The sequence below is a fragment of the Blennius ocellaris genome (genome assembly GCF_963422515.1).
Source record: "Blennius ocellaris genome assembly, chromosome: 11".
NCBI lineage: Eukaryota > Metazoa > Chordata > Actinopteri > Blenniiformes > Blenniidae > Blennius > Blennius ocellaris.
Window position 1 is genome coordinate 7,495,720 of NC_137660.1, and position 23,810 is coordinate 7,519,529.

Here is a 23,810-nt window from a genome sequence, read left to right on the forward strand (position 1 = left end):
TGAAACGGAGAGGCTGATATTGATCCTCATCCAACAGATGCAAATCCCAGCACGGGGGCCTCGAGGCCGACGGGAAACAGAGGTGGGAATCGAAGGATCAATGAGGATGACGGAGCCATTAGTAACACCGTGACCCTGCCAAGGTTACGCGAGCTTTACTTTTTTTTTTTTTGTTTCCGGGGGGAACTGTTGCCTCCGGGCGACTGCGCCGTGGCTACGGCTACAGCCGTGGTCGGGGCCCCGTTGACATTTCCAGCGCAGGTTTCCTCGGCCGTGTCGAAGCCAGAGCCCGCTCGTCTCGGGGAGCGTCTGTTGTTCCTGCCCGCCCCATTAAGTTCTCCTCTTTCATTTTCCACTGAGCTGCGGTGACCGGTAGTCGCGCGGCAGTATAGCTCCTCTGGATGGCGAGGAGCTGACCGCACCTCGCTCAGCCAAAGCTGCGGGCGGATCATCTCTTGTTCGAGTCCCGAGATGAAGCCGCCTTAATGCAAACACACTTCTGGGGGGGGGGTGTTTCTTTTGGCCTCGCTCAGGTTGAGGGAGAACCGCCGCGTGTCCTTGGCTCACGCTCACATCCACCTCTATTCAACACGGCAACATGAAGTTTTACTGTAAGTGATCCCAGAATCCCGGTGTTCAGTTTCCAACCTGAAAACATTGGCACGTCGCTTCCATTTTCAACCAAACTATTTAGGAATTAGGTTTTATGTTTACACCGTTTCATTAGAATACATGATGGTTTTTACTCTGCCAGTATTGTGGGGTTGTGGCGTCACTGGTCTGTTACTTTGATTCTGAATGAAAGAAGTGGTTGAGCTTTCAAAATGAGATGCACGACATACCGTAAATTCAGCTTTATTATCCAGACGCCTGAGTGAAATCATGCTCTTCCTGTAAACGTATTTATCAGGGATTTTACTCCGAGCTACATGCTAAATGCTAAAGAGATTCAGGGCTCACACATGAGCGCTGCTCCATGACAAACATGATTAAAGTATGATTAATACCAGCAGCAGCTGCACATAGAGTCGATACAGAGGCTGTGTCGGGGCGGTTCCAGGCTGGTGTATGGAGTTTAAATTAGCCTTAATGACGTTTAATAAGTACTCCTATCGATACTCACTATTGTCAAGTAGCTAAAGGTTAGTACTCGTGCTTCACAAAAGTGTGTGAGGTCAAAATGTGTGTAGAGAGCTACATCAGCATAACACAAGGATAATGTGAGTGTAGAAGGACTCTAGTGGCAGAGTTCTTTTGTCAATTTGTCTATTATGCATCAAAGTCCTGTCAGGTTGTGTGGTGAAGGTCAAGCCCGGCGGAACAAAAGAAACATCATCCCGTGAAGTGTCTTCATCACTGTCACAATACTCCACATTATCGCTCGTTCACCTGCTCAATTTTGTGCATTTCCGCAACCTTCCCCCTTTGTTAAACACGACGCACACAGATGTCGGTTCCTGCCCGGCGATATGTCGGCCAGACGTGATGCGGTGGGCCTGCGGGACACGCCCCACCCTCGCTGCAGGGAGGTCGACATTTTCTCTCCGCTGGCAGCCTCGGATCAATAAAGAGGGGCTGCTCATCACTTCCACTGTCCTCCGTGTCTCCTGGGACTCAGGTTGCTGAAACAGGAGGACCGCAGAGCCGAGCGGCGTGCAGCATTTTACACTCATTTAGAACATTCATGGTGCAAGTGGGGTTTTTTTTCTCCCCGCCTCCCAGTTCACAACAGTTGTATGAATTAAAGCTTTAACTGCCATGTTTCCAATGTATCAGAAGAAATGCACGAGAAGATGAGGACAAATAGAGTAAATAAGGTAAACATCAACTGCCTCGGTGTTCATTAGAATGAACTCTGTGCACACGTGAGTGTGTAAGTGATTTCATGTTACCGTAGCAACAGGGATGCTCAGTTGACTTCTGATTGTAAGCGAGGAGGGGGTCTTCAATCTCTCGTGTGTGTGTGTGTGTGTGTGTGTGTGTGTGTGTGTGTGTGTGTGTGTGTGTGTGTGTGTGTGTGTGTGTGTGTGTGTGTGTGTGTGTGTGTGTGTGTGTGTGTGTGTGTGTGTGTGTGTGTGTGTGTGTGTGTGTGTGTGTGTGTGTGTGTGTGTGTGTGTGGTGCCAGGAGGCGAGCGGAGCAAGTCAAAGTGATGTCATCTCCCACTGGGAGAATATGAAAGGGCGGAGGATGAGGAGGGAGGATGAGGAGGCTTTACGTTCCCTCTTAAACGTGCACTCACTGAGGGGCTGAGCCTCACAGCGCTGTGAAAACACCCTCACTTCAGGTTCCCGTGCACCACTTGTTATTGTGAGTTGCAAATTCAGTCTCAGACGGTGGTACGGTGGAGTGGTTTGCTCTCTCGCCTCACGGTGCGGAGAACCAACTGGTGCGATGCATGTCGTCTCTCCTCGCATACAATCATGCGTGTGACTCAGAAATGAAAGTGTGTGTTTGTCCTGTGACGTCCCGGGTGTCTCCTGCTGCTCCCCCAATGTTAGCTGTGATTGAACTTCAGTCCCTGCAGCCTTGATTTGTTCCATCATGTGATGTAGGAATTCCACCCGTCGGTTCTGAGGATCGACGAGCTGTTACAGCTTCAGTGAAACACCGGAGCTGACAGGAAGTGATATTGTTTTTATTTTATTTACACGCCAGCATATTTTAATGGATTAAAAAAAATGGCTATCATTGTTGCAAACTGCTTTATAAGGAAAGGTCTAAAGAGGAAGAGCTACAGCCAGTTAAAACACACGAATCATCTAAAAATGGAATAAAAAAATGAGAATTTTTGAAAAAGCGAGTAATTAAAAAAAATCAGAAATTGCTGAAAAAGGTAAAGCGACGAAAATCGCAAAATTTGCTGAATGAATGCTGAACTGTTAAATATGTAATAAGATGACTGCTGATAAAAATTGCAGTTATGACACATCATAAATAACATTTGTATATGTCTCTATGAGCCGTTTTCCTCAAACCTGTTTTGTTGTGGCAAAAATGTCTTCTGAGTTGCAATGAAAGTTTTGCGTTCGTCGTCGTCGTCGCAGTGTAAACTAAGTGACACATCTGCGCCTGATGGAGGTTTTATTGTGGAGGGCGTGGAGAAGTAGGTTGTTTCTCAGTTGGATGGCTCCTGGTTCGATTCCCCCAGTCCACACGTTGAAGTGTCCCTGAGCAAGACACTAAAACACAAACTGCCCCAGTGGAGGGGCCGAGTGCCTTGCATGGCAGCCATTAGTGTGTGACTGTGCTGAATGGTGTAAAACACTTTGGGGAATGCTGAAGCGGAGGACAAGTGCTATATAAGTAACATTTTTAGTTTTGTGTCAGTTACAATGAATGTGACAGGACTAAACAAACTCAACAGCTCATTGACACGAACATCCAATCTTGGAGAGCAGAGACAGAAATTAATATATATATTCCTTTCAAAAATCCAACATTTTGTGAAATAAAGAGGACGGGGTCGTGTTCAATTCCGGGTGATTTCTCGCTCCTTCGTCTCAGCTTTTAATGTCTCGAACCCAGAAAACAAAACACTGGAAGCAGGTTTGGCCTCTTTGGTCAGCCAGGGAATTACACCCGTATTTCACTCACCGAATTTAGTCATAAATGTCTTTCATGGAAGGACTGAGGTGCACAAGGTGTCCCGAGGAGCTGTCATTTTGTAGGGCAGGATTGATTTTCATCTCCTGTCCCTCTTAAATGCCATTTTTTTCCCCTCCTGAGCCTTTCTGGATTGATACCGTCCTGAAGTAATTTGAATGTTTTCTTTGGATCCTTCGCGACTTCCTGGATAAGTTGTCCCCGTCCTCTTGGAGGAACTTTGGAATGTGGACTTCTGGGAAATCCTGCCGTTGTTCCAAGTCTCCTCCATTTGTTGAAATTGTGTCTGCGTGTGGATTTGTGGAGCCTCACAAACAGCTGAACGTTTCAGACTCTCTTTATTCAACCAGGCTCGGGAACACGCAGACCTGAAAGTGTTTGTGTTAGATTTTTAGTAGCGTTTTGTTGTGCAGCTTGCTGCAAACTTGAGACGAACAGTTTCTATGTACTAATTCTAGCAGTCGGTTCTGAGGACAGGCCAGAAAGAGACAGCAGCTCTAAACTCTACTAATTCCACTACAGTGATGACTTACACTTACAACTTTGTAAGGCATGATGAGGAGTTATAAGGCAGACTGAACAGTTGACGGGTAAATATGACAGAAGAGGGTTAAATACACTGTTTGTGCTCGTCAGATTAAAAGACCGAAATATGCCTCAGGCCCTGGAGTTGGAAGGACGGGCCTCCAGAGAAGACAGACTGACCATCAGTCAATTTCTGTCAGAAAAGACAATGCTGGAGGCCCTTTAATTAAACAGTGTGACAATAAGTCTCTTCTTGTTGGGGGGGGGGGGGGGGGGTGGAATCAGAACTGACTGACAGTTGGTCCATATCATCGATATCAATGATGCAGCAGCTTAAAAGTGTCCTCCTGTGAGCCGGCTTCCTTCCTGCGGCCCACCGACTGTTGGAAACGCCACTGGCTCTCCTTCACTTTACCTCCGATATTCATGTACTTGTCATGGTTCGCTTCCTGTACTTGTCATCGTGCTGTTATTCCTTTTTCATTGTATTCTAGCTTTATTTCTTTTGCCTCAAACGGAGTTGAAGTGGAGTAAAGTATCCTCTAAAGCAGGAATGTCAAACATAAGGTCCGTGGGCCAGAACCAGTCCACCAAACCGCCTTGCAAATAATAACAATTTCAAAGAAAACAATGATTTTTTTTTTTTTTAAACAAATAACTTATGAGTAGCAAATATAACACTGAGACCTGAGCTGAAATATCTGTGATGCCGCTATGAAAGAAGGCAAACTAGCATTAGCCTCAAAGTCATGCTGTTGGGGTGAATTGATAAAAACATGCATGAGTTCGGAAAAGTGTTTTTTTTTTTTTTTTTTTGACATTTCACTGTCTTTTGCACCAGAGAGGATCATTTAAATTGGCTTTATGTTGAGATTGTAGTCATTTTCTGCAATAATACTTTTGTTTTGTGAAAAAATAGACATTTTCGTCATGGATACTCTGTGCCACAACAAGAAAAAATTTATATATATATACATACTGTATTTGATATTTTTTTCCTATTTATGTGCCGCAAATTTTTTTTTTACTGCACACATTTCAGTGTCGCTGCATGTTTTTATTTCACTTGTGCTTGACTTTACCTTGGTCAGACACCCAGACAGTCCTGAATATTTGGAAAACAAAATGTTTTTGTAAGCATCTATCAGTTTCAGAAATTGCATGTTGCTCACAGTTTCCTTTCACAGACACACACTTCAGTCTGCAGCGGCAAATGAGTCGGCAAAGTGAGTGCTGGCTTCTGGCAGATGCTTGTGTCTGTGTGGGCTCAGTTCCTGTGAGCTCTGCTGGAATTCAGGAATTTGCACGCACACACACACACACACACACACACACACACACACACACACACACACACACACACACACACACACACACACACACACACACACACACACACACACACACACACACACACACACACACACACACACACACACACACACACACACACACACACACACACACACACACACACACACACACACACACACACACACACACACACACACACACACACACACACACACACACACCATTTCTTATTTAGTTTTTTTTTCTTTCTTTTTTTTTTCATATCTAACCTTTTAGCTTTTCAGCTTAAGTTCCCGGAGCACATTTCAATTCTGCCTCTTCGTCTGTGTGGCATTCCCAGTAAACACCACAGGGTTTACTTAAGCAAACCCGCCCATCCAACCGTGCAGGCGAAAATCCTCAATAAATTGGCCGCATTTAAAGACGGATTAAAAATCCAGCCGGCTGAAGGGATCAAGATGTGATGGTGACCGACACGCTTCCCTCGTGAAGCAGTTGTAGTGTGGCAGTCAGGCTCATTGTGTGAAAAGTGGTTGAAGTGGTCCGGCGAAGAATTACAGAAGGCCGTAGAAGAAGAGATCCAATCCCATCTTGGTAACGAGTTCAGAACGGTACAAATAAGTGCTTTTCTGTCCTGGAAAGTCAGAATGTTATTGGATGGAGAGGCTTTGGAAAGCGGACGTTCTCATATTTATAGCTGGAACCAGCATGTGGTGTGAGTCGATTCCTTCAAGATGGCAAAGATAGGAGGTGCTTTGTATTTGTTTGGCGGATATACAAGAACAAGGCTTTTGGGTTTTGTTGTGAGCAGGGTGTTGGTCTGAGACGATGCTGAAGACATGACGCTGCGCTGCAAACCACAGCTGAGCTTCTGCGATGAGTGATCTGGCAGAGCAGACATCATATGTGAAGTGCATTTCTCAGTGCGCTGACGCGATTATCCTCGGTTGAGCAGGGCTGGTACGAGCTTTGGTTTGGGAGAGAGGAGGAGAGCTCCCGTGCTGAGAGATCGAGGGCTAAATGAAGTCGTGGTGTGTGAACAGTGTGGAGGAGTGCTGAGGCTTGGTGTTTACTGCTGGTGCATCAGCCACTGTGAGGGAGGAGGGAGGAGGGAGGAGGGAGGAGGGAGGAGGGAGGAGGGAGGAGGGAGGGCTACTGTTTACCAGCTAGATCTCCTAAGACCTGCGATTAAATATCCTGAATGTCTTCCTGAAGACTCTGGCAGCTCTCCCAAGTGTTGTAATATCATCTTAAAGATCATAAACGATGTAGTGTGTTCAGTGAGTTACTGTACGTTGGAGCACGTTAGCGAGCCCCGCAGGCCATCAGTGAGACGTTATTGTGTTAATGTGTGGATGACGTTTGTAGTTTTATGGTAAACTTTACCAGTGTTTTTGTTTTTGTTTTTGTTTTTGCTGTCGTCAAAGATTTGAATCTTTAAAAGCTGAAAGATTTCGAACATTTTTAACAAACTCCTTGGCAGCTCGGCCGTTCAGACGTCTTAGTGTTTTTATGTCAGCCACTCGACTAAATGAATTCCCCACCTTTGTTGTGAGAGAACGTGAGAATTTCTCTTTGAACCTCTAACAAGGCATAGAAAATCAAATCTGCAAACAGCATGTTTTCATCCTGTCATAACCTCTGTCACGGTCGCCGCCATCTTGGATGTTTGTCGCTCTCCTATTGGAGCAGCAGCTTACATGTGATTCAAACACAGCATGTACAAGAACAATGTCATTACGCCAGTAAAAATAGCACCGACTTTAAACACTGGTTTTAAAAAACAAAACTGCTGGATTCCACATGGAGAACTTTTGACATGGAGCTCAGGACTAATATATCTTTGTGACAGTGTAAAGACATTGTTGTGTCTCGATGTCGGAACGGGATAACAGGATAATGATTTTTTGTGTATTAGAGGATTGTGCAAGGAAAGGACACTTATTTGAACTTTGTTTTATTTCATTTCAATTCCTTGTTACCTTGGAAAATTAACATTTTTGCATTTTTACATGACATAGTTTGTTCTGTTATTCGTTTGCTTTGCCAAAGGTTGTCAGTGTTCATCTTCACGTCTAACCTCTCCTCCTGAGTGAAGCGAAAGATTCCAGGTAACCAGAACCAAACTTCGGTTATAAATGTCAGCATTCTAGTTCTCGTTGTTATGAGAGGGTGAGGCCAGGGGGCGCTGCACATGTACATGAAAACGTTTGAAAACGTAGTCCGTTGACGCAGCAACGTCGTCCATATTGTGGATCTACTTGAAGAACTATTTACGATGTGCGTGTGCAGTAGCAGCGTTTCCGCCGGCGACACCGAGATGAAGCCGTTTTCAAAGAGCTCCGTTTCTGTTTCCACGACGACGAAGTCAAACTGTTCCCGAATACTTCCGCCTGGGGAGCCGTGATCGAAAAGTTGAGTTTTCGTTGGCGCCGAACACTGTTGTGGCGTAATCGTTGCCGTGTCAACGGATCATAAAGCTCCACGTGTGGCTCCAGACGGCCGCCCTGCCCCCCGGGCCTGAAGGTGAACGCTGCTCCTCTCCGTTAGACGCTGTTGGATCGTCACTCGGCTCGGCTGGCTTTTTTAAGAATGAAAATATCCGTCCATTTCTTTTTTTTCACCGTCTCTGCTTTGCTTTTCTCCACCTCTCCTCTCTGTAACCTCACATTCTTCGATATGACCCCCCCCCCTTTTTTTTCCCCCTCTCTCTGTCAACTTCTCTTTAAATATTGATGTCTGACTGGAAGGAGTCCTGTTTTCCAACATTTGCAGTTTTCCAGCACACGGCTGTGAATATCCGTGACCCCGGCTTGAACCCGTCCGCCAGTCCAGTGACTGGCACGCTCTCATTAGTTCGAGCTTTACACTCTCAGTCTCTCCGCAAGCTCTTTTCCCCAACGCGTCGGCTTACGGCCTAATCTCAACACGCTGTCAGCACTTCGGATTCAACCTTGTCAAAACAAGACGTCAGAGATCGTTCGGCCCCGGCCGCCATCGCCTCCGTCGTCTCTTTGCGCAACTCTTCCCCCCCCCCCCGTATCGTTTCATCGCCCCTGCTTCACCCGTTCACCTGACACACGTCGCTTCCCAGCCCCGTCTGTCGTCGTCGTCGTCGTCGTCACACAACTCCGCGCCGGTTTTCGTGGTAAACGCTGAACATACAGTGTGAAGGTCACATCCATGCATTGTGCGGACGGCTTCGCGTCTAAAAGCCGTCCAGTTCCTGCACGAATGACCTCACTGCGTGCAGCTGTTGGAGGAAATGCCAGAAAAGGTTTTTCAAACACCCCTCCCCCCCCCCCCCCCCCCCCTCCTCCCCTCCCTCTTGAAAATCTGGCGGTCAGCTCTGCAGCTGCATGGCGTGCTGTTTGTTGTGATTTTGACTTCTGGGTCTGACTTTCGACCTTTGAAAGGAGCGTGTGTCCGTCCCCTCACCGGATCGTCAGGATGTTCCGGGGAAAGCTCATGGTCGTTGGGGGCAACAGGGGCAAACAAACCAGGCTCAGTTCAACGTGTGTTTTTGTGTATTTTGAAATGCCTTTTTTTGTTTTTTTTTTGCATGTCCTGATGTTGCAGACCGGCTGACTGGGATTTATTCTCTCAAAACTGCCCAGGAGATTTGCTGTCTGTTTCTGTCACTCGAGCAAAGGTTCAAAATAAAGGTTTTAGCATTTGAGCAGCATAGCAATGTAAGAACGAGGGGGGGGAAAAAAAAGTCATTACCCAAAGTAGAGCTTTGGACTCGCCTCCTAACCTTTAAACTAGTAATCCGCAATATCCTTTTATTTCGTCGACATCTGTGGTGTTTTTAAAAGAGGTATTTTCTCCTAAGAGCACTCTTTTGTTGTCGAGTCCCTCGCGGTCATGTTGTCCTTTTCTTTACTTATCTGAGGATAACGTTTGCGTCAGAGTAAATACTCTTTCCTTTGATTCCACGCAAACTACTCAATTTCAAGAAAGTCGACTCACAAGATTTGTCTGCATCATAAAATAAAAATGCACCATATGGATATTGCAAAAGACTAAACTGGTCCAGCATGTTGACGTACATCGAAAAGTGATTTATTGCAATCAGATGAGGCTCGACTGCCCGGGGTGCGAGATACCAACAAATAAAATATAGCTCGGTCAAATTCCAATCGTATTAGAAAATTCGTCAAATTACAATAATAAGAACTTTGAGCCAATAACAACTGTTTCTCCATTCAACATTGATGTATATTTATTTGGCATTCAATATCATACAGTCATTGACTCCTCAGTGTCACAACAGCTTAAAAAATAAATAAATAAACAAAAAGGTCCCATGTTCTCTTTGTGTTCTCCACATCATCATTAATCCTTGCTGACATTTGCTCAAATGATGCTCTTTAGACAAAAGTCTGCAGTGAACGTTCCTTTTGCTTCACTCTTATATTTGTGTTTGATATAATCGTTTAAAAGTTTTCACACCTGGGATCTCTCTATCAGAGAATTTCACAGATATTTTTAATGTATTGTAAAACCTTATGTTCCGTATGTTCTGTGGTAGGAAAACACAAAGCCCAGATAAAACTCGGGAGAACGTGAAAACTTAAGAAAGGCCGCGCCCAGTCCTGGGCTCAAACACACAATAATTCACAATGAGGCGATCGCTACAGGCTTGGATAATGCAGAAGGATGAGATGGATGGATTTACCAAGTTCTTATTTGAATCTATTTAAAAAGAAAAAAGGAGAGTTGTTGTTTAGTACTCACATAAATCCTGTCGTCGCTGTCCCAAGGGATTCACATGTGTTGGCCATTCATTCTCCTTGTGAAAGCTGCATGCCTGCTGCCCTCTGGCTGACGTTACACCACCGACGGGTGGGTGGGGGTGGAGGGTGGAGGGGGAACAGAAATGGTTTTCCAGCTTAATGACTCGCTGAGTTGGACTGACGTCTTAGCAGGCTGCAGAGAACTGATGAAGACAAACCAGCTGGAGAGCCGAGGGAGTCCAGAGCAACTGCAGGTTCACTGCGCAGAGGGCGGAGAGTTCAAGTTCGTTTATGGAATGTGGAGCAAACAAAATTGGTTTCTTATTTAGTCACTCTCGTTTTGCGTTCGGTGTCTGTCTCTGCCCAGATCAATTGGAAGGAGGTATAATTGTGTTTCCAAATTTTTCCAAGCAAAAAAAAAAGAACGGACTCACCTTGACATTTTAGCTTGGTGAGAAGGAAGTACCTCAAGTGATCACATTGTCAGTCCTTGAAGTGAAATCCCTATTGAGTTTTACATCGTTTAACGATGTGTGGTTTGTTGACTAATGGCTTCACACCATACAAGCAAACAAATTAAACAGTGCTGTCCATCAATAGCTTACTGTAACATCACATTGCTAATTATTGACATCATTTATCTACATCACTGTGGCTCCGGATTATCTGTCAGTCAGTTGGATATGTTCTTATACACCCTTCACGCCACATGTCTATACCAGCAGTATTTACATTTCTGCACAAGAAGCTGGACTCTCTGACCCTTTTTGAGCAGCTCATCACCGTCCCAGTGAGCAGCACCCGCTTATTCTGAGACGTGCGCTTCCTCTCCTCTCTGCTCGGCTCTGCCTCTTCCTCCGCCGGGTCTTTCATCCCTCACAGTCCACCCCTTTGTTTCTTACAAACAGCCAGCTGTCTCTTTCTCTTTGTCCCCGTCTGGCAGTGGTGGGCCGCTGCAGACTGCTGGAGGTGGTCAGGATTACTCCAGACGGCAGGAGGAAGGGAGAGGAGTGTCCGTCTGGAGCGACTCCCCCCCCCTCCTCCTTTTTCTCTCTTTATTGACTGCATGCTTGTGCACACCAGCTCAGCTGAGAGCAGAAATAAACGGTAAAGCTTCTTGTGAGCGATGAAGAAAAGTTTGCAGTGGCTTTGAAACTCTTGATTGTTCGGTTAGAGAGAGGAGACTTGGAAGTTTGCCTTTTTGAATCCCACTGACATATAGGGTGGGTCCCTGAGCCAGGCTCCGAACTACCAACTGTTCAGGATGTGTCAGCAAGGGCGTACGGGGTAAAACGTGTCATTTTAAACATGCAGATGACATGATGCATCGACGGTGCGATGAGGTGCTCTTGTATAGAAAAGACGAATAAACGCAAACATAGGCAATTTAAAAGAATTAAGGTCTTTTGTTGGGTTTCAATCTGCGTTAGCTGTCTTTTATTAAAAAACTTTGAGTTAAGTTTCAGTTAAGTACTACCTCTCCATCCATGTATGATCTTTTTCACGTGACATGGCTGGATACAAAGGGTGTAAGGTCGGCTACACCCTGGACGCTTCACCAGTCCATCAGAAAAGCAGTGTGTGTGTGTGTGTGTGAGTGTGTGTGTGTGAGGAAGAGTGGGAGAATGAAGTGCTGTGTCCACTATCAACAGGGAAGTGGTGAATTACGCCATTGTGCTCTCATTACTGCTACTTTTGTGTGGAGGGTGGCAGCTGTTAATCTTGGCACACGGCGAGAGCTATTGGATTAACACACACACACACACACACACACACACGCACACGCACACACACACACACACACACACACACACACAACTACATCGCCCTGATAAGCCACTAGCCTTTAAATTCATGAAGCAGCTACTGTTCGTCATTGTTTTGAATGGCTATCAGTTCCCGTCTCTCCCTCTGCCTCTCGTTTCATGCTCCTCTTTTGCGGCGTTTTGTGATAGTGGCTCCTTTTTACGCTCCCACACAGAAAGCCCTTTCAGTTGGCCCGCTCCGTCATGGGATGGATGAAATCTCTGTGACTCTACTGACCTCGCTGGGCCTCAGTTGGTCTGGAGTCCCGAGGCGAAGTGACGTGACATATGAAACCATTAATTTTCCCAGTTTAACCTTAATAATCTTTGTCTCTCCGTCTCTTTTCCAGTTGGGATGTCCTGAGTTAGTCTTCCGGTCCCAGGGAGCAGTGTGCTGATGGGACCCGCTGCGCCGCCATGAGCTTACAAGATGGCGGCTGCAGCTACGCCGGCAGCGCCAACATGGCCACCATCAGTGGCAGCATGCGGCGGCGGCTGGAGGACCAGGAGTTCAGCCTGCGGGTTTATCCAGGCTCCCTGGCCGAGGGCACCATCTACTGCCCCGTCAGCGCCCGCAAGAACACCACGGCGGCTGAAGCCATCGAGTGCCTCATCGATCGGTTGCGCCTGGAGCGCACCAAATGCTACGTGCTGGCCGAGGTGAAGGAGTTCGGCGGGGAGGAGTGGATCCTCAACCCCGGCGACTGCCCAGTCCAGCGCATGATGCTGTGGCCGAGAACGGCCCTGGAGAACCGCAGCGGCCTGGGCAGCGGCGAGGACTACCGCTTCCTCCTCCGAGAGAAGAACCTGGATGGATCTATACACTATGGAGGCAGCCTGCAGATGTGGCTGCGAGTGACCGAGGAGCGTCGGCACATGGTGGAACGGGGTTTCCTCCCCCAGCCCGCAGGGAGCGACCCGCCCTCGGACCTGTGTGCTCTCCCCGAGCTGACGGAGCGCGCCATTTTGGAAAGCCTTCGGGCACGCTTTCGCCAGGAAAAAATCTACACTTACATTGGGAGTATCCTCATCGTGGTGAACCCCTTCCAGTTCCTGCCCATCTACAACCCTAAATATGTCAAATTGTACGACAACCACGCACTTGGGAAGCTGGAGCCTCACATTTACGCCGTGGCGGACGTGGCGTACCACGCCATGTTGCAGCGGCGGAAGAACCAGTGCATCGTCATTTCCGGTGAGAGTGGATCTGGGAAAACTCAAAGCACCAACTTCCTCATTCATCACCTGACCGCTCTGAGCCAGAAAGGGTTTGCCAGCGGGGTGGAGCAGATCATCCTGGGAGCCGGACCCGTGTTAGAGGTAAGGACTTTTACCAGGACACCTCTGTTGCTGGGATTCGCTGTCTGATGACTGAAAAGGGCAGTTTTGCTTTGAGGTGGCATCACTATTGTAATCATTTATCCACCCCCAGTATGAAAGAGTGGAATGTTTTTTTTATAGTGGACTTGCTTGGTGACACAAAGCGCCACCTTCAGGTCGTGTTCGCAGTTGGCCGTGATTCCTGTCCTTCAGGCCAAATAAACAGACCAAGACTTGCTGTTTGATAGAATTGCGTCTCAGAAACCAACTTTCTGTCTTTTCAAAAACAATCTTGACATCTTTCAAAACAGCCATGTTTTTGTAGTGGCTTTTCTGGCCAGTATTACTTAAAAGCTCCCTGTGAACCTTGAAAGGGTGAAACTCCAGTTCTAGTTTATATTTGTGCCGGTCTTGTTCATCTTTACTTTACCTGATCCGAAAATAAGCAAAATACATAGTCCTTACCTGGGTCATTTCTTTTTTTTGTAAACCTTTGAACATGGACTAAAAAACAACGAGGCCTTGTACGTGTTTAAAAAGCAGCGCTGGAAGAGTCTGACTTACATCCAATGTGATTAACCACATCACCATTTTTTGGCTAATAGACATTCTTTGTGGAGTCAGGACACTGTTTGTTTGACTGAAAGAATTTGTTTAGTTTTTCTTTTTAATGAGAAACGCAACCCCAGAATGTTGTTTACCACACGATGCATGCTGGGATACCCTTTGTCCCCAAATGACTCCTTTAAAAAAAAGAAATTAAGTGGCTCATTGTCAGGCTTTCTTCAGTGCTTGACTTGTTTAAACTCAGTTTAAAACAGCTTTTGTTTTTGCCACATACAAAACCGTTTCATAGATTCTTCACATGATTATGTTGTTCTCTTATGAAGAACATATTACCGATTCTTTATCGATGGCAATGGAATAAACCAAAACCAAAGCCTTTCAACTTGCTTATGTCTAGAATGTGTTCGAGGTTTCCACACTTCAAAAATACAATTTTCAGAGCTCAATGCTCTTGTGAGGTTAAGGTAGTGAGACATTTACCAGTCAAGAACTTTTAATTGTTTATAAAAATCTAAAAGAAAACCGGGGAGGGTCTTCTATCTTGAGCATGTTTACACCCACAAAGTACAAACGGCTTCCAGGAGATGGTGGTTCCTTCCTATTCCGTGTTTGGACTGCTGAAAGATCTTTGGTCTGTCCTGAGTTCATACTTTGACAGGAATGCAAAGGCCTTTTAGAAATGGCTTTGCAGGGTTTCTATAGGCCAACACAGCATTTGGTGGAAAGTTTGTTCGATCTGGACTAAAGCAGTGGACTGTGAAGGCATCTTTGAACCACCGAACGATTTATGTTCATGACTAAAGCTTTAGCTTGACTATTAAATGTATGTCGTTGCAGCTCTGGAGTCTCTTCGGAGGTTTGGTTATTTATGTCTTTTTCTCTTCTATTTCTCCGTACATTTCCAAGAGGAATTTCCTCTTAACTAATCTGGTATTGCTGCTTTCACTGATGCTCAGTACACTTCATATGCTGTAAATTAGACACTCAGTTTGCAGAGCGGAAGTGACAAAAGCCTGATGAAATCCAAAGAGAAGTCAGCAGGTTATTTCTCTGCTGAGGAATGTCGGCTCATAAGACTGGGCATGAAATGGATTACAGAAATGTCCCTCTAATGCTGGAATGTCTTAACAGGCCGGGGGGAGAAAAAAAACCCCCTATATTTAGCCGTAGCTTTACCACATATGACTCTTTATATTTACATCTAATGTGACCTAGAAATGGTGTTTCTGCGGTGTCCAACCTCGGCATTGATGGAAAAGAAAATCTCGTGGAATGCCCCTAATCCACCCGGGATTATAAATCAATAGTGGATTATGGATTATGGAATTTCATTGGGAATTTCATGTTTTGGGGAAGGTCTGTTCAAGGGCAACGTGTTCTCTGCGGGTCCCCGACGGTTTGTTGATCTCTGGCAGCCATTTTGTCCTGCAGATCGCAGCATCCTGTCGGGACACACGGGGATGTCGTGTCAACACGCATAAGTGTGTGTGTGGGTGTGTGTGTGTGTGTGTGTGTTGACACCATGTGTGTCCCATGTGGAGATCTGTCTGAGGCTGCTGTGCCTTTGGACGGAAGTTCGCTTTGTCCTCTGGACCCTTTTGAACCGTTTTGCAGACTCCAGTAAAGAAGTCAAGAGTCACCGCAGCTGCTTGTGGAGAATGAAAACCAAAGTGAAATGCTCTTTTTGCTCACGCTTCGGAGTTTCCGTGCACAGCCATGCATCCTGCAAAGCCTCTTTGTGCAACACGAAGACAAGGTGTGTATTACACGTGTCGCCAATGACTGGTATTTGCTCTGTTTTCCAACATGGACCTGACCGTCCGGCGGACACGGTAGCACTTCTCCTGCAGGCTGGCTGAATACCTGCCTTGGCTGAACGCTCTCTGGGATAATAACACAGATAGGGGAACATTACAGTGCTCTCGGAGGAACTAGATCCTGTGTGTGTGGGAGCACGGCTGTAATCACTTCCCCATCAATCACCTGTCTGTGGGGGCCAAGGTACATAGTTTAAAATGAGGCGAGCAAATAAAAAAAAAATAGGTGAGGCAGTGCAACAGGCAGTCTGTTTATGATTGTCTTTCTGTGGGAAGTTGATCATCTGATGACATATCTGTGTCGGAATAAAGTCTCCACGTGTATACACGCTTACATCAGGGTTTATTTTACGTGTTTACTTACTAAAGTCACTGTGGAAGTGCAGGCTTGGATATTAACGCTGTCCCAGTATCCGTAAAAAGGTCTGGAACAGGAACGAGAGCATTTTTCAGGATGAGATATGGCTGCTGGCAGGAGACGTATTGGTCGAGATTTGGTTTGAGAACATTTGTGTAAGAGCCTGTAGACTTAGATAAATCATTCTTTTTGGATTCACTTAAGGAGCTTAGTACCAACCGGATGAGCGGAGGGAGAGGAGGGGCACCTGCAGACCACTGGCGGATATTATTTTTTGAAACCATGTTCTGTTTCTACATGCCAGTGTTTATAAATGCTTCTACATTTGATGGGTGAAGTTAAGATCTGAATTAAACGGCGCCATGCTGTGAGGACCATCCCCTTCAATTGTCAGTCTGTGAAGGTAAAAATAAAATGGAAAAGCTTTGAGTTTGTTCCTCCAAATTAAAAATAGTGACTGCCTTCCCATCTCTCTTCCTTCACTGGTCCCCCTGTGTTAGATCCACTGTCGGAGTGCAGCCGTCAGCCCGCTGACACTGTGTCAGATTCAAGGTCAACGGCACCGCAGGAGAAAGTGGCTCGTCATCATTCATCGAGCCGGCGGAGGGCTCTCGATGGGATGCAGCAGTTCACACATTTGATATATTCTCACTGAAATAAGCCACTAAACTCCATCTGAGAAACGTCGGCCGTCCTCAGCCTCAGTATAGCACTTACAGATACTTAGCAGGGTCCCCTGGAGGTCATTGTGATCTCCTTGTGGGCAAAACGCTCCGTTAAACTATCGCGTAACACAGAATCTCATTCGTATTGGAAAGAGTTCCGAAAATATTAAATTATCGCTCGGCTTCGAAGGTAATTTTCCCTGCTGGTGAGGATCTCTGACCAGAGACGTCTATTTATACGACTGTTTATCTGGAGTGTGGGGAACTGCAGGCAGTCTGCAGTGTGTCGCCACACTCGCTGCTCTTTCTGGCTTCCTGATCGGCGTTTTACTCCGTCCGCAGATTGATCCCAGTCGGTTTATTTAGAGGAGGCACGGATGTGTATTGGTTGGCAGCTGGGAAGCTCCTGGTGACTGATTTGTGTTAATTAAATGGAAATTTAAGTTAACAGTAGTCACTTTAAAAAAAAAAAAAAGGGATGTAAACGGTCCAGATTTATAGCCAAGTGTTATAAATACTGTTTTAAAGGCCGTTTGAAGCCTTTAATCACAAAACTCAATAACTGTCGGATTTTAAATGCTAAAGCTTTGCCTTTCATGTCCCTGCACAATGTTTTCAGGATCAGTGTATCGATTTCCTGAAGTTTTTCCTTCAAATCAGATATTTGTAAGCCAATCTTGTGGGGGTTATTGTTTTGTTTTTTTTCTCAGATCGGGTGGGATAAGAGCTTAAATGTCAAACTAGCCTTACCCCCAAATTCCAACGCCTGTTCCACGCCAGGCCAGAGTTGCCCCCATTCTAGTCCGTGACTGTTAATCCAGGGAAGGCCGCGCTGCGTTTTGCTTTCGCCATGGCGTGTTCACTAAAGGACGATCACCCGCAACCTTCATGAACTTCTTTGCTTTTTGTTGTTGTTCGCGTCCTCCGGTCGTCATGGTGCGATCTCTCGCGAAATGATGCGAATCCCTTGTCATCTTGCGAACCTGGCTCGGTCGCCATCGCTCGGTCGCCATCGCTTCGCAGCGCAGCGCTGCCGTAACGCAGGCAGTGGAGTCTGGGGGTTAGCATTGCTGGATACCGCCACTAGCCTGAACAGTAGCTTTTTGAAACAATATTCACAAAAATCATTGAGCTGACTGTAGTTTTGCATTAACTAGACTGGTTATGTAGAGTAGAGCTTTATTCCTCCCCAGGGGGAAACACAAACTTACAGCAGCTCAAGGTAAAAAGCTGCAGAACTTATAAAATTAAAGAATTAAAATATGTAAACATATGTAAATATCTAACAAGAGCAAAAAAAGAGCACAAAAAATTGAATATGTAAAAATAAAACAATCCAGTAAAAAAAAGAAAGAAATCCTCTAAAAATACAGTAAAATGCCAGGATTGATATACACACAGTGTAGATAGGTAAAAGAGATGTACTCAGTGCAGGTGTAAACGTGAGTGAGTTATTAAATGACACAATCTACTTGCTTTCTAAGGCTTTTTGGCGACAATCTTGTCCAGAACGAACTCGAAGGTGTATTTAATAAGCTTTTTGTGTCGTTTCCTCCTCGAGAACCATAAACGGTTTTTGCAATGACAGACATTTTCCTCACTTTAAGTCCATTAACAATTCAAAAACTTGCATTCGGCACTCATAGAAGGTTGACGGTCCCGATCCAGCCGTTGGAAATCCCTCGTCAGTGATTGGTTTTTATTAGAAATGCGGGGATATTTGAACCAGTCAAAAGCCAAACTGTGTTTTTGCATCGTTGTGAAAGTTTCCAGTTGGTGACAGCGGGTTGGTTGTTCACCTGTGGGGTCCTGCATGCGTCAGGGTGGAGGGACGGGACCTGACTTTGCTCTTCTCTCAAGGGAATAGTGAAATGTGTGTGTGTGTGTGTGTGTGTGTGTGTGTGTGTGTGTGTGTGTGTGTGTGTGTGTGTGTGTGTGTGTGTGTGTGTGTGTGTGTGTGTGTGTGTGTGTGTGTGTGTGTGTGTGTGTGTGTGTGTGTGTGTGTGTGTGTGTGTGTGTGTGTGTGTGTGTGTGTGTGTGTGTGTGTGTGTGTCTTTCCTCTCCGTCCAGCAGCCGCAGCACACTTGGCTGAGTCACTGTGACTGAGCTCAGAGAGCTTTCCAGTCGTGACCCTCGTGATCCTGCTCCCAGGGTTACAGTGCGTCTCCTGTCTGACTCCTCTCAGAAACACGGCAGACAAACGGCCACAGTTTGCATCACGCCGCTCTTGATTCGCTCCGATCGCCCACCGGAGTTCTACTTTTGTCATGTTGAAGTCTTTAATAAAGCACCGCAGAAGGCCGGCCCACTGCAGTTGTGGTGTAATTTGAGCGGCGCTCTGAGCCGGGCGACGGCGGAGATATGAGCGTGCAGCATGATGGCGCTGCCGGGAAGACGGCCGGCCGGCTGATGGGAAGGACTTGGTCTCTGTGGTCGCTCGTTTCTGCAAGTCTGGTGTATTAGTGTGCAGTCAGGTGAGCTCAGATTCTCTCTGCTCTGGAAGGAGGATTTGAGCGTTTCGCATTTGGCAGCTGTAAACTGATGCAATCAGACTTGACTGTGACTCAAACATGCGCCAGTTTTTTGTGCGTCTCTGAAGGGAGGACGCGATACGTCTGGACGCTGCAGTTTCAGCCCATCATAATACTTCTGAGATGTCTTTGGACCGAAAGCTTAAAACCTGATCGCTCTCCATCGAACAGCAGTTGTTTTACCAAAAAAACTATAAGAATGTCATGAGCAGCAGCAGTGGACAACTTTCTGAGTTTATTTCAGGTAAACCCTGCACGTATTTAGATCAGCTGCCGCTGCTGTAACGGTGGAAAGACCAACAGACGCTGGACTGTGAATTCATTGATTCACGGAAATGTGGAATTTTCTGCCCGTCAACACTCACCAGGCACCCAAACGCATTTTTAAACTGTTAACTTGTCTGTTTTATTATAACATTTACTTTGTTAATCTACTTTTTATATTGTCCTTTAATTAAATTTTCTTGTTTTTATTTAAAAGAAAATATATTGTCATCTGTTTCATTCAATATTCAAGTGATATAGTTTATTTGTTTTCAAATTGTGAAGCACTGAGAGCTGCATTCTTTTTGTATAATAGGTGCAAAAAGTGAAAACTTCATAACATATTGCTTTGGAGACATATATATTAAAAATTATGATTTTTTATTTTTTTTTTTGTGATTCATAACAAATTTATTTACTTAGCACCAACCAGACACAAGATTTCAGAAGGCACAGAGTAAGGCTTAATTTAAATGACAATATCTAAGTGAAAACGCATCGTTTTTTGTGTTTTTGTTAAAGGAAAGTTTCGCTTTACACATTACAGTAAAGTCGGTGGACTGTAACAACAATGGCGGCCTCTGGAGTGACGATGCTCCCAGTTCATGTTCTCCTGGGACTTTGTAGTTTTATTGTCGAGTCATCCAACTTGGTCCGTCAATATAAATGTCTGTGTACTCGCCATCGTTAATGTTTATAACCCATTTTTCTCTGCATGTTTGTGTGTGCTTTCATAACATACACAAACAGCACTACTGGAAGCCTGGCGTGAAAACTACATTGTTTTCAGCGTTTCTGCCATTTTAGTGTAAACGGACATCGTTGTCATGTAAACACGGAACCTTTCTTAAAGGAAAGTGCACAAATAATGCATTTTCCCTTTAAAGGTTTTGCAAACGGGGCCGAAGAGAAACAAAATGGGTAAAATAATGATTTAATCCCTGATTTAAAACAGTGTCTCAGATGTTCAGGACGTTTGTTCCAGGGCCTAAATTGTCATCATCAAATAAGTGGGGTTTCCTAATTCCTAATCAGATCTGAGCTCTTTCTTTTCACGTCGACATGCTTCTGAACCCTCCGGCTGATGTTTCTCTGGGTTTTTATTTTTTACGCGCCGGTGAAAATGAAGCGATGTCTGACATCGTGCTGGATCATCAATAATGTGGCGAGAGTTTTGTAAAAGCTCGAGGGGATTCAGGTTGGGAGGAAAAGGCCCGTTTACCTCATCTGTTCCTTTCATGTAAGCTGGACAGACTTCCACGCAGGCTCGTAAATTTAAAGTGTAGAAAAAGAGGAGACGGTTGGTTTTTGCCAAAATATTTGTGTGCCGCATGCAAAACATCCATTATTTTCACTGGGGTTTGATATGATGGTGTGGTTTGGGGCTTGTCTCTTTCAAACAGCTGCTGTTTTTGACCACGTTTTACCTCTGTGAACTTGTGGAAGTGAATAAATGTGATATTTTCTGCATTGTTCCCTCTGACCATGCTACATTTGATCATTTGTGGCTGTTAGACAGACGGAGGCAGCTCACCTGGTCTGAAGGTAAAGCCGGCTCCTGTCCGACAAGCATACATCCATACCTTAAATCCATCCTCGGGCTGGCTGAGGCTTTGAGCCTGACCCCAGCTGTGTGGAGCTTGTGGGGGGGGGTAGACAGACCCAAGGCCCCCGTGGGGCCGCGGGGGCCAGATTACAGCCCGCCTTTTGTTCTGATGGTGTGGCCAGCAGACCTGCCTGCCTGCCTGCTGCAGTAGTAACCAAAAAGCCCCCCTCTCCTCCCTGTTCTCTCTTCACCAGATGGTTCTCATCCAGATCCCACCCTACACCCTCCACCCTCCACCCCCCGCTCTTAGCCAGGCCCTCAGGGACAGGACCTGTCTCCTGTGGCTGATAGATGGATCCAGGTAGTGCCTTAACCCTGTGGATTGTGAAAATGTGGGTTCAAAGGAGTGTGTATCATTAGGGGCGAGTGTGAAAGCCGCCCAGCGCTCCCATCCAGCAGCGCAGGGGGCCGCGACTGGAGAAAGCCACTCTCTCTCCAGCTTTCAGTCCGACAGCGCTCGGCCACATGAACACGGTTGGTGTACAGTGGGGGTGAACCCGCCGAACCTGGTCGGGTCAAAAGAAAACCGTAAGGCCTGCGACCAGGCTGAAGGCCTCTGTGGAGACGCTTCTATTCCCACGTGGCCGAGGGCACTGCTGCTCCGTGTGTGAGAGAGTGAGTGCGTGCGGAGGGGAGCTGCCTGTCACGGCGTGTTCGCCGGCAGCTCTCCCAGCGGCGAGGGAATAGGAGACGTTACCCCATGACGGAGTGCGTCCTTGGACTTTGAATCACAATGAAACATCCAAAAGCTCTCTGCTGTGGGGACCGGTGTCTGCAGGGAGGAGAGGCTGCTGCACACTACCTCGCTGCTCCAGACACCCTTTGGCCAATGCAACTCCAGCCTCCTGATTTTATATTAACCAAGAAGCAAAGGGAGCACGTTTTTTTGACGTTCAAAGCTCTTGTTGTATCGATAAAAGTGTCAGTTTTAGTCTTTTAAGGAATTTGTGTTTATAATGATCTCTATCACAAACGTTAATCACACTTTTTTCCTCGTCATCATGTAGTTAAAAGTTGATGGTCCGTCGTTTATTTTTTAAAACTAAGTACTAATTATATTGCTAATAGGATAAACTGAAGTACAATCGCTAATTAACTAGCCCTATACTAATCATGTATACAATACCGTTGTGTCGGGCCATTTTAGCAAGGAGTTTCTGCGGAGTGCAAAACATTTGTATTTATCTATTCGGGTGGAAAAGAAAGAATAATTAAACACATACAATTACCACCCAAAAATGGGAATTTGTTTAAAATTAGCCTGTCCTTTGTACCGCTAAGGATAAACGGCAGTTTGTAAAATGTCATATGTTGGATTGAGATACAAAAAAAACCTCCCAGACTTAATCCCACCAAACAAAATGTGATGAAATATCTGCTAGCTCACGATTCAGCCGCAGGCTATCATTTTTGTTTCATCAGTCAGCCAGTGGATATAATACGTATGATATTGATAGTAGATATATAACCACGTATGATGGTATGGAAGAAACAAAACATAATACAACTGCAGTACAAGAGCAGTAAAAGATTTAAATCGCACAATGTATCGATAATGTAAAGACTGAGAAAACTGAGATAACTAACGTTTCAGTGCATTCATGCTCTCATAACTCTGAGCTCATCAGAAGGAGTCGTTCTGCCTCACATGTTGTCCAACCAGGACGTCTTCCACTTTAGTGCATTAAGTCATTATCGCATCATTGTCACATATTGTCCCTGATATCTTGCAGCCCCGGGTGAAATCATCTGTTTCTTAAATTGAAGGATTATTGTCGCTCGAACCGCTTTCTTCATTTGAGTTGTTGACTTTCCGTCCAGTCTGCTGGAGCGTCTAAATCCCGGCTCTTCTCCTGGAGCAACGGAACAAGACTGTTTCATTACATGAGGCTTAACAACAGTCGCTGTCTGTTGCTCGGCGGGATCCTGCGCTGGCCAGATACGGTGGGTGTGTGTTGCCTAATCACGCAGCCCACCTCGGGCCCTCCTTGTTCCCGGTTGCACGTCCCATCCCCGTAATCCTGGTCCTCTGGGCAGCGAGCGCTCCTCGATGTGCTCCCGAACATCTGTTGGCTGGATTACCCCCCCCCCCCCCCCCCCACCCCCCACCCCATCTCCTTCTCATTCCCTCTTTCTCTGGAGCATTCCTGACTTCCCTTTCTCAGGAAGCTCAGCGCGCCGTGCATTTATCCCCGCAGACAGCTGTACACGGTGTACTCGAATGCTCCGCGGCCGTATGTTTGACCTGGACCGGGTTCAGCGTGATTTCCAGCGCCAAGTCCTCTGCTCCCGCCGCTCCTTTCCACAGCCCGGGAAGGGACTTTCTGCTTTTGGCTCATTTAATTAATTTATTAATATTGACTTGTAGTAATATCTTAAAATGACTAATGCTGTAACGACTCTGCCTTTGAATTAAAAAGCCATCATTAGAGCAGTCGTCAGCCGTGCTGTGTTCATATTCACACTGGGAAGTATCCACATTATTTGAGTCACTGGTTTCATATGGATGGATTTTGAACAGAACTCTCATCTGGATTTAAGTACAACATTAACCGGTACATGAGCGAAAACTCTCCAATCATCCTCTTCTGAACTACGGGTAGAAAAGTTTGGAGTTCTTCGGGAACTTTTGCAAAAATGAGCCAATGTTGCATAACCGTGCATGACGGCTCACTAATATAAACACAACAGGGAC

General features: G+C 45.9%; 1 protein-coding gene across 1 annotated transcript in view; it reads left to right on the forward strand.

Annotated features, from left to right (window-relative positions):
* Nucleotides 1-12,404: 12,404 nt before the first annotated feature.
* The window catches only part of LOC308136343 (unconventional myosin-IXAb-like), a gene marked incomplete at its 5' end in the record, with an annotated part of 120,383 nt that continues 108,977 nt past the window's right edge, over nucleotides 12,405-23,810 (forward strand). Inside the window, one exon of the mRNA XM_080504659.1 lies at nucleotides 12,405-13,307. Within this exon, the coding sequence (XP_080360785.1) occupies nucleotides 12,405-13,307 (903 nt within the window). The remainder of the gene's footprint in view (nucleotides 13,308-23,810) is intronic.